The 11,336-nt window shown below is 25.8% G+C and overlaps 1 protein-coding gene across 2 annotated transcripts; it reads left to right on the top strand.

The window, feature by feature from the left end:
* Window positions 1-8,124: 8,124 nt before the first annotated feature.
* On the top strand, window positions 8,125-11,037 carry LOC101507807 (uncharacterized). 2 transcript variants are annotated; one of them, XM_004496105.4, is made up of 5 exons: window positions 8,125-8,269; window positions 8,504-8,686; window positions 8,821-8,978; window positions 10,420-10,486; window positions 10,663-11,037. In XM_004496105.4, exons 2-5 carry the CDS (start codon window positions 8,555-8,557, stop codon window positions 10,759-10,761), a joined length of 456 nt encoding a protein of 151 aa, XP_004496162.1. In that variant the 5' UTR covers window positions 8,125-8,269; window positions 8,504-8,554; the 3' UTR covers window positions 10,762-11,037. The 2 variants fall into 2 exon arrangements, with proteins under 2 accessions (XP_004496162.1, XP_004496163.1); XM_004496106.4 differs by having other exon boundaries at window positions 8,154-8,269; window positions 8,471-8,686.
* Window positions 11,038-11,336: the final 299 nt, after the last annotated feature.

Raw genomic sequence — 11,336 nt, 5'->3', positions numbered from 1 at the left:
ATTACTCTATGTGTTAATATATTTTGTTTATCAAGTAAAAAGAAGTATACGTACCTCTCAAATATAATATGAAAAAGGTTCCATTCGATAGAATGAAGATTTTTAAATTATTTCAATAATTTAAAATAAATACGTTTTAGGTGAATTGATCATGAAGATTTCAAGCTTGGAAGCAGTATGAAAATAGATTGTGCTGATTGAAATTTGAGGAGAAAGAATCATCTTAATTTAAGATATGACTATGTTGTTGCAAGTTTATTTTAATGACTCAATTTTGAAAAAAATTATCTATATATTTTTAATTTTTTTATATAGTTAAAAGTCATCATTTATAAATGAGATTTTTTTAAAGAAGTCAAAATTTGCAATGACGGCTTCTTAAAAGTACGTCGAAGTCACCTTTTAGAATAACGATTTTTAAAAATTAAAAAGAAAAAATAAATTCTTAAAGAAGTCGTTATTGCACATTCAAACTTTATTAACAAAGTTGTTTTTACAAATAACGACTTCTAATTAAATTCATAAAAGCAGTAGTTTGGTATATAGTTTTAAAAATAGAATATATTCATATTTAAAAATAAAAAAAAAAATTGGGTTATGAAAATAATTAAGAACCCAAGTTGGGATTTGTTGAAGGAGATTGAGTTAATAGTGAAAAAATAATATTGATTTTAAATCTAAATCTCAATTTGAAACTTGGAGAAATAAACCCTAAAATCTTAAATTTGTCAAAATTGATTTTTCTCTTTAATATAAAACTAGTGTCTAACATGTGCATCGCACGGAAACAAACGGACGATCTTAATAAATAAATTGTTAATTTAATATATATATATATATATATATATATATATATATATCAATTTTCATAAATTTTATTGACAATTAATACATAACTTGATTTACAAAAATAATTTACAATGAAAAAAATAAAAAAATTTAATCATAACCTAACTTAAAAACTATTTTCTTATACGATCAATGTTACTTATCAAAAGCATGACTCCAACACCACTCTTTAATCTTGATGATGTCTTATTTTTTTATTCTCCAAAAAATCCTTTTTTCTTTTCAAAAAAACTTATTATAAAACAATACTTTTAATTTTAAACAAATAAAAACAATAATTATTAAAAAATTAAATAAGTAGATTAGATGAAATAATAAATTTTAAAATAATGGACATGACATATATAAATTAAGTAAATTAGTAAATATAAAGATAAGTAAGTAACTTAATAATGAATTTTTATTTTTATTATTCAACATAGTATGTTATTTATATGAAATACATGACATTTAAGAATTTATATAAATTTTGGTGTATCTAATGGCAAAATATCTTTTATTTCGGTGCTACTCACAAAATACTACAGATAAATAATCTTCCCATTACAAAAAAGTTACAATACACGTAAAAACTATGATTATCTTTTAAAAACTATGATTATCTTTTATATTTGAATGAATCCTTTGAATTCTTTTATCTTTGAACGAATCCTTTGAACTCTTTTATCTTTGAATGAATCCTTTGAATTTTTTTGAATTTGGATGATATTTAAAAATAAATTTTGAATGTAAAATGTATAATATATTAGTAAAATTAAAATGTAACTATTTAAAATAGTAGTTTTTGAAAAATTATTATACACTTTCACATAACTGTCAACTCACTCATCAAATCGTGATGTAATAAATGTAATGAATTGTATTTTTTTTTAATTCCTAAATAAATTTATTTTTCTTTCAATCTTTTGGAAATAAGCCTAAATAATTTTTATATTTACTTAAATAAATTATTATTATTTGACATAGATATACAATCTTTTGAGACAAAAGTACATAGATGTACAATTTTTTGAGACAAAATTTAAAAACATAAACAATAAAATATATATATATATATATAACAAAATAGTAATATTTTTTTATAAATAAAATAAAATAATAATGTCATATTGAAATAAATTTACCATAATTCATGTAAACATATTTACCAAATTAATTGATGTCAACATTTTGAATTGATGTCTATGTACTATTTTGCAGCAAATTCAATGTGAAATGGTGTCCGATTGTTCCATATATCCCGAAAAGTTTGTCAGAGACAACCCAATAAATACATAGTTCATTCGGGAATATTAATATCAAATGGAGAAAGAAAACCAATGTTGCTTCAATTTTATCACCTAGAAATATAAATATTAAACACATTTAATACACAATAATATAATTTAAAATTTGAATTTATAAAAGAAAGAATTAAACCTTGTCATCCATCAAACCATTTTCATTGCATAAAATTTATGTTTAAACGAAATTCGATGACTCATTTCTTAGAGAAATTGAAGCAACAAAATCTGAATTGTTTTGCAAGACATTAGAGAAAGATAAACACACAAAAAATGAATGATATCTATAAAGGAGAGATCATCGAAGGAAAGTCTGATGGCACTAAAAGAATTCGTAAAATAAAATAAATATTTTAATTAAATTAATTTAAAGTGGTGGTTGCTAGAGTAGTGTTTAAAGAACAATTATCTTAAAAACTGTCAATGTTTTGAATTTCTGGGAATGAAATCAATGAGTACGGAGAGGCTGTGAGCAAACTGATTTCTAATTCTCAGACCACCGGTTGGTTGTTCTATATGCTCCAGAGTTAGACGCAATACCAAGAGAATAAAAGTTGTACACAACTATCTCACGAATAGTAGTCTCAAATCGAAAAATAAGAGTTTTTCGCCTTGTTGCTTGAATATTATCACCCTAACAATATGAAACACAATTTTGTTAAATTAATAACATAACAAATAAGTTTGTGTATAATTTAAAACTTTGAATTTATAAAAAAAAAATATTAAACCTTGTCATCCATCAATACCATTTCCATAGCATAAAATTTATAGATCATGACACAGAAATATCGCACAGCTCTAACAACCAAATTCCATAACTCATTTTTTTGGAGAAATTGAAGCATCTGATTTTTTTGTTCAGACATTGGAGAACGATAAAATGAGAGATTATTGAGGAGAAAAAATGAGAGATTATTGAGAAGAGACGGTTAACTGAGGACGAAATTAAGAAGGAAATCTGAAGACACCAAAAAAATTATTAAAATAAAAAATAAATAAAAAATAAATTTTTTAATTAAATTAAGTTGAATCGGTGGTTGGTTGATATAGTCGTGTTTAAAAAATAATTTATTTTTTAATTTTTAATTGGCCACTAAATTCTCAACTGGTGTATTGTATTTTATTTTTAATTCATTATTCTTATTTTTTTAATTGACCATTAACTTCTCAACGGACGTATCGTGTGTAAAGTCGTGATGAAATGGAACTTTAATTTTATTGTAAAAATAAAAATATGCGCAATGAGTTATTATTTCTATTAATAGAAACTTAATATTTTTCTAACACTCTGCCTAGCTGACACATGTCAAACTTGCCAAATTATCAAGTTTGCTTTATTATAATGTATAGATTTATTTTTTAATTTTTAATTGGCCACTAAATTCTCAATTGTCAAGTTGTGGTGTATTGTATTTTATTTTTAATTCATTATTCTTATTTTTTTTAATTGGCCATTAACTTCTCAAGGGACGTATCGTGTGTAAAATCGTTATGAAATGGAACTTTACTTTTATTATAAAAACAAAAATCTGCGCAATGAGTTATTATTTCTATTAATAGAAACTTAATATTTTTCTAACACTCTACCTAGCTGACACATGTCAAACTTGCCAAATTATCAAGTTTACTTTATTATAATATATAGATTTATTTTTTAATTTTTAATTGGCCACTAAATTCTCAACTGTCAAGTTGTTGTATTGTATTTTATTTTTAATTCATTATTCTTATTTTTTTTAATTGACCATTAACTTCTCAACGGACGTATCGTGTGTAAAGTTGTGATGAAATGGAACTTTACTTTTATTGTAAAAAAAAAAATCTACACAATCTATTAATAGAAACTTAACATTTTCCTAACACCCTGCTTAACTAACATGTGTCAAATTTGCCAAATTATCAAGTTTGTTTTATTATAATGTATAGATTTTTATCTCATATTATGAGTAACTTGTTGATTCATCAAGTGTATAATGGTTTTTCTCTCTTTTTGAAGTTTGACCAACACGTCTCATAATCCTTCTTATACAACGACAAAAAAATAAATTAACTTGTGAAGAATTTTTCAATTGAGAGAAAAAAGATTGACTTTACTATGGTGATTAACTTCCCACCATTATAATATTCAACGAAGATGAATCGATTAAATATGATTTTGGGGAAGAAAGTTAAGGTTATGGAAAAATCAATAAGACAATGGAATAGGGGAAAAGTATGTACCTGAACATTCTCAGTTATTTTCTTAATTTTTTTATTTAAAAATGTAACGTGAATTTAGTTAATACACCTGAGAGAGATTGACACATCACATAATCGCATACACATATACTTCACCCACTCAACAAAGATAATAAAAAAGTTAATGTCATTAACTAAAGTGATATACATTTGAATGAGTCAAAAAAACTTTTAGTTTTTCGTTGAGTCAATTACTAAAATGACGATACCCGATTTAAGTGGACCAAGCCCAAGAAGACTTCCAACACCATTATCCAAATTGTGGCCAAGGCCTAAACTACCAACACCTTTCTTTCTTAAGAAACGAATGAAAGTACGCAAAATTGTGAAGAAGAATGAGTAACATGTTAACAACGTTGTCACAAAAGAGAATAATTTTTAAATGAAAAAATTTTATTTTTACAATTTTAAAATATAAAATGCACAAATTCTATAATTTTATTGCTAAATTTAGGGTTTTAACCTCCTATTGTATTTTCCATATATTATATAGGTTTATTAATAGAAGTTGTTTATTTCCAAGAAAACAAGTTTGATATATGAGAAAAAAATAAATACATTATTATTGTAAATTAATTTTATACGGACACAAAAGAATTTGAGAAAATAAACATTATTTTTAGAAATTGTTTATTAAATAGATATATATGATAAGATGATGAGTTCCCGTTAAACAAAGATTTTTACACTTACCTCAAATAAAATTTGAGAATTTATTTTTTGTCTAGGTAAGCATGTTCAAGTTTCTGAACTATTTTCTAAAGAATGTGAAAATATATTTATTGTTTGTTAGTGGCAAGAAATTGAATCTTGATACTGCAAAATCTGCAGAGAACACAATATGCATATTTAAGATTAAATTTGATATAATAGAAAACGCATATGGTACTTTTGTTCAACAGAAAAACCGAAGTGGCATGATGAGTGATGACAAAGGTACACTCTTTGAGCTCTCTATTAGACTAATATGTCATTCAAATAATCTAGGAAGGATATATCTATGCTAGGGAGTTTAGTTTTTTCATAATCTAAACTCTCTTGATTATTTATTATACATAAACATTTTTTCTCTCCGGACTCTTCCTTTCCCATCTTTCATCTCCCTTATTTGCTCAAAACCTCCACTTTGAGAGCCTCCACCATTGAACTAATCTCTACTTCCTCTACCAAATCCATCTTTACCAACAATACAAGATTTCAATTACTCAAATTCGTAGAGTTTTTGCATAAACACCACAACAAACCAAATTGAAGAAGAAAAAAAAAGATGTATTTTCATGTTGATATTCCCGGGTGCGGATTCGGATACTATTGGGACGGATCACAAAAAGCTCTAACATATTTTTTTATAACAATATAAAGATAAAGAAATTTGGTGTCTTTATCCGCTAGAATTGGAATCTCATTTATCTTCATTTTGTTTTCTTACATAGATAACATTAAAAATGTCTCTTAATTGTGAAGGAATATAATGAGTCGACATCAATTCCCATATGTTGGATCGCCAAAATTGACAAACTCTACACAAACAAACTTATTTATAGCATTCTTGGCATCAGCTACTCCTAGGTATCCATTCCTTGAGTTTTCCGGAATATCGATTTTTTCGTAGTATCTAATTTTAATTGTACTATATAGAACTTGTATAATGATAATGTCTTTTTACTACAATTATGTTTCAGCTTAACATGATTTCAAAACTAAGGATATTTAAGTTTTTTCTTTTTCTTTTCTTTTAAATACTCATTCTATGGGAAGCATATTAGTTTTAAATTTGTGTATTTTAATTAGTTTCAATGGTCGATGGGAATCCAACGGAAAATTACAATAGGTTATCCAAATTGGAAAGAGAAAATAATGACACATGAAGGAACACGCTTTGGAAGATGCAGGTGACTTGAAGAAGATAAAACATAAATGATTTTTTGAGAAATATTTTATTATTATTATTATTATTATTATTATTATTATTATTATTATTATTATTTAAAATAGAATAAGACATTCAACTTATCAATTTATATTATCTAATTAATATTGTATACATTACTTTCAATTTAATATTTGCTATTTTGCATAAAAGTGAATGCACTGATTTTTTTTTTCTTTCTGTAAACGAATTGACGAATACTTAGTAAAGATATTTCAGTAAAACTATTGCTTTCTCTTTAATTATATATATTTTTTAGTTTATATGGAAATATATATATTTTAGTAGGGGTGTTATATTTAAATCAATTAAAAAAATCTGTAAATTAATAAACCAGATAGCGGTATTCCAACTCTATATCAAATAGCACAATCCAAATTCACCATCATATCAGAAAATGTCCATTCATTTTCTACGAAGGTTGTAGAACTCTCCCCGAATCATTTGCACACAAATTAAAAAAAATCAAACAATAAAATAATTCCAACAATACAATTAGTCCACAAATGTCACCCTTAAGCCCATTCAAATTTTATATACCTAGTTCCAATTTTGGTTCTTTTATTTTTACAATTTTATAAAATTAGTTCTTCTATTTTAAAAGTTGATAATTTTGATTTTTAATTTTTTAATTATAAAATAGCAATGTAACATACTTTAAATAATATGACATATGATACAACGTAAAATAATTAACAACTCATGAAATTAAAATAAAACATATTAAAAAATTAATTTTCAACTTCAGAAAATTTTCATATTTGAAATTTAATTAATGAGATATAAATAATTAATGCATTTAGATTATTCCATATCATAAAATTGTATGTTACGTCATTTAAAATATGTCAAATCGTTATTCTTTTTTAATTAAAAAAAATGAGCGGAAGACTAAAATCGTTGTCTTTTAAAATAGGAAGATTTATCTATTAGTTTAATTTAATCTATTTTATTTTTTATTAATAATTTATTTTATTGTTGTTTAATGTATTTTAAATATAATTGATTATTATTATTTTATAATATTAAATTTTGTATTTATCAAATATACTATTTCATCGTATTTTTTTAAATTGGAATTTAAATTAAACTGTCAAAAATTAAATTGATTTTTTTAAAATTTGTAATCCAAACTGAATCCAACTAAATATTTTCTTTCGAATTTGTTGAATTTGTCTTAAAATTGATCTAAACTATACGGAAAACACCCTAGACATTAAAACAAGTTATACTATTATTATGAATAACTAACACCTTAATTATTTTGGTTTTTGCATAAAACGTGAATGCAAAGTAGCAACAAAAAAGACAAACCATACGAAAGGTAGTGTAAAATGTAAATCAATTTGCATAGTTACTTAATATTAACAATTCCAGCCCCGATTATTTAAATCAAATGTAAGTTATTTGATATTCATAATTTTATATTTAATTGTAGTTTTTGTTCTTTTATTATTATTAATTTATAAAATTAGTCTATCTATTTTAAAAATCGGCAGTTTTAATAAATTTTCATATTTTTTTAAACTAAAAAATACAACAATTTAATATATTTTTAACGACATAACGTATAATTATATAATATATAACTATTTAGATGTATTTATTATTTATATGTTATTAATTAAATTAAAAATATATAAAAAATTGAAATTTTAACATTTTATGTTATTATTTTTTAATTAAAACATAAAAAATATAAAAAATTATCAATTTTTAAAATAAAAGATTAATTTAATAAATTAACAAAAACAGAGACTAAAATTTTAACTTAAACCATAATTTTACTATCACATTTCATTTATTCTGAAATGCTTGATTTGTCTCGCATTAAAAATTATTGAAATGTTTTGTTAAAAGACGGAGGGAGTATTCTTAAGAATAACTTACAAGGATCGACGTTCTCTAATTACCGCGTTCAGTTCAACATCAACCCTCTTCTCCCTTCTCTGCTTCTTCCTTTCAGGTATATTTAGTTACCTTCCTTCTTCTTTGCCTTATACCCTTCAATTGTTCCAATTCTCATTATTTGCGGGATTTCCATTCACAATTTCATGCTACTTCTCTAAAACCCTAATTATTAATCTAAAATTGCAGTAGAGTAGTAAAAGTTAAAAATGTAAGCACTAATTAATAACATTAACTAATAATTTTTTCTTCAAACTAGATCAATTAATATTCTTACTTACCATGCGTATAGTGACTGTATTTGGATTTTGGACTTGATGTTCCAAAATTGTGGTGAAGAAGAATGAGTAACTTGTTAACAAATTTGTCGCAAAAGAGTGAGGTTGATTCCATCATCAGAGACACCATTGACAAGGTTCTTGTTCTCCGCTTTGGCCGTGTCTCTGATCCTGTTTGTCTCCAGCTTGATCAAATTGTATGCTTTCTTTTTCTAACCTTTGTTTTCATTCATTTCAATTTTTCTTGTTTCTTTTTTAACTACCTTTTGTATAGAATTTTATATTATTCCCATTTTAAACCCTTTTGTTTTCAATTGTGTTGTTGATACAGCTTTCTAAAGCAGCAAGAGAGGTGTCCAAATTCGCAACAGTGGCACTGGTTGATATTGACTCTCCAGACATTCAAGTCTATGTCAAATATTTTGACATCACTTTGATTCCATCTACTGTCTTTTTCTTCAATGCTCATCACATGAAAATGGATTCTGGGTATGATAGTTTCTGTTCCTTCTTGTTTTTGTTTCTATTTATTGCTTACTGTTCTGGTTTTTCCCTTTTAATGTGTGATGTTATTCTGTTAGAGGGTCTAACATACCAAAAATAATCTGTAAATTTATGTCTGAATGATTCGTTATATACACGGGTCAGTGCCATAGTAGATGGTTAGTTTCATTTAATATTTGTACTATAGCACTTGTATTGTATGCTCTTTTAATTGAAATCACAACATTGATCATTTTGTGCCTATAAACTTTGATTCCTGTGTGTGTTGGGTGGCTAGGATGGTATGCGGAGATGAGAGAGTTTGTGGGTTGAGAAAGGCCTTCCTTTAGTAACTTTTCCTGCTGTGCAAATACAGCTCTACAGAACAAATTAATATGTCATTCAAATAATCTAGGAAGAATATATCTATGATGGGGAGTTGAGTTTGATCATATTCTAAACTCTCTTGTTAGAGCAACAACCCTGATACAAAAGAATAGAGATTGAAAAATGCAAAAGGAAGAACACACGATATTTGATTACATAGTTCAGTCAATGGTGCCTATGTCTCCGATTGCAGTTTTTTTTAATCACCGTTCAAGCAATCTGTCCACTTATCACTAACTATAAGCCATACCCAACATCTCTCGACTAAACTATTTAATTCTGTTTTCTATTCTTGATTCCTATTATATGTGTATGTGTGTTGTACTACTATATTCTTTTTAGCCTTTTTTATTGGCTGGGATTGATAAAAATGTATTGTATGGGTGGTTTAAGATTACATTTAATAAGTTTTATGAAGTTAAAGTTGGAAGGTAATATTATGAATATCATGGTTGTTTGATAGTCTGATAATTAAACGTATTATTTATCTTTTGAGTGATATTAAAAGTTTTGAGGCACATAAGAATTCAAGATAAGAATTGCTATGAGTAACACCAATATAGTGTGCCTACTTTTAGTATTAAGCCAAATGAGTGTGCTCTAAAAGCAAACAATTATACCCTTACAGTTTACACTGATAAATGTAATCTCAACGAATCAATCGCTCAAATATTGGGTGGGGTGGAAGTCTTATTAAGTTTGGTTTTTTAAATTTTGTACCCATGTAAAGCTTAATCAGATTAAATATTGGGTCTAAAAGAATTGTTCCAATCTAATGTACACCTGAATCTACGAACTTTTCATTATCTCTGATGTACACCTGAAATTATGTTTTCTAAAAAGCCTTACAGTCTTAGATGGTGTAAATACAAACTACTACTTTTTTGTATTTTGTAATCTCTTGTTCTGCAAACGTTCTCTAGAAGTACTGATGTCATCGTCTTAGTTTTGCAAAAGAAATTTTTTTCCCTCGATTTATGAGCTATGTTTATCTTATGTTCTGACTTGTATCGATGAGTTTAAGGGTATGTTTTTTGACATTTTGTTTTACTTTATGAAGGACTGCGGATCATACTAAATGGATTGGTGCTTTTCAGAAAAAGCAAGACTTCATTGATGTGGTAGAGGTACATATCCTTGTTTTCTGGACTTATTATGTGATTCATGTAGTTCTTTCATCTTGTTGGAATGATTATAAACTGCTAATAGCTTATTGAATATCAAATTTATAGTTAAAATTGTAATGTTTGCTTCCAAAGTAATTGTTATTAATATTTATGAAAGTGTTTTTACATTCGTGCAGACAATATTTAGAGGAGCAATGAAAGGAAAGCTCATTGTGAATTGTCCTCTCCCTCCTGAAAGGATACCAAAATACCAATTACTGTACAAGGATGTCTAAATATTAAATTCAAACCCCCTGCCCTTTTTCCACTTTCTCTTAGGGCGGGGACATTTAACTGACAGATACTCAAATGACAGTAATTTTTTCTGTTTTTTCTTCTCATCTTTTGCTTAGCTTATGCTGACTCGTAATTTGTCATATAATTATGGTGGCACGGTGATTATAAACGAAGAACATATGTACAAAGAAACTCACTGATGTAAGGTTTTTCATTAAATTCATTGTAGACAACAAATATCTCTTTAGAAAGAGAATGCATCATTGTTATTTTTATCTCGAATATGATTATCTTCGATACGAAAATTACATAGACTTCGGACCCAAAAAACGGATGTATAGTAAATTATCCATTGTCACATATAAAATAATCTCATAAAGTTGCATATTAAAATAGTTTGACTTTAACTTTAATTACTTACAAAGTCACCTCAATTAATATCATTTATAATTATATATATAAAAAAATTACAACAAGGAGGATTCATTTTTTATTTTATATCATTTAATTATATGACATGTAGATAATTAGTTTCACATAGAATTCCCTAAGTCAGTCTACAATTATTACTCTA

This window comes from Cicer arietinum, chromosome 4 (genome assembly GCF_000331145.2).
Source record: "Cicer arietinum cultivar CDC Frontier isolate Library 1 chromosome 4, Cicar.CDCFrontier_v2.0, whole genome shotgun sequence".
NCBI classification, from domain to species: domain Eukaryota; kingdom Viridiplantae; phylum Streptophyta; class Magnoliopsida; order Fabales; family Fabaceae; genus Cicer; species Cicer arietinum.
This window is presented reverse-complemented; position numbering and strand designations above follow the sequence as displayed.

Excerpts from the sequence above, each read along its gene's own strand:
- LOC101507807 (XM_004496105.4), top strand. The coding sequence starts at position 8,555 with ATGAGTAACTTGTTAACAAATTTGTCGCAAAAGAGTGAGGTTGATTCC. Across the intron at positions 8,687-8,820 it reads GTCTCCAGCTTGATCAAATT|CTTTCTAAAGCAGCAAGAGA; the intron begins GTATGCTTTCTT and ends TTGTTGATACAG. Across the intron at positions 10,487-10,662 it reads ACTTCATTGATGTGGTAGAG|ACAATATTTAGAGGAGCAAT; the intron begins GTACATATCCTT and ends ACATTCGTGCAG.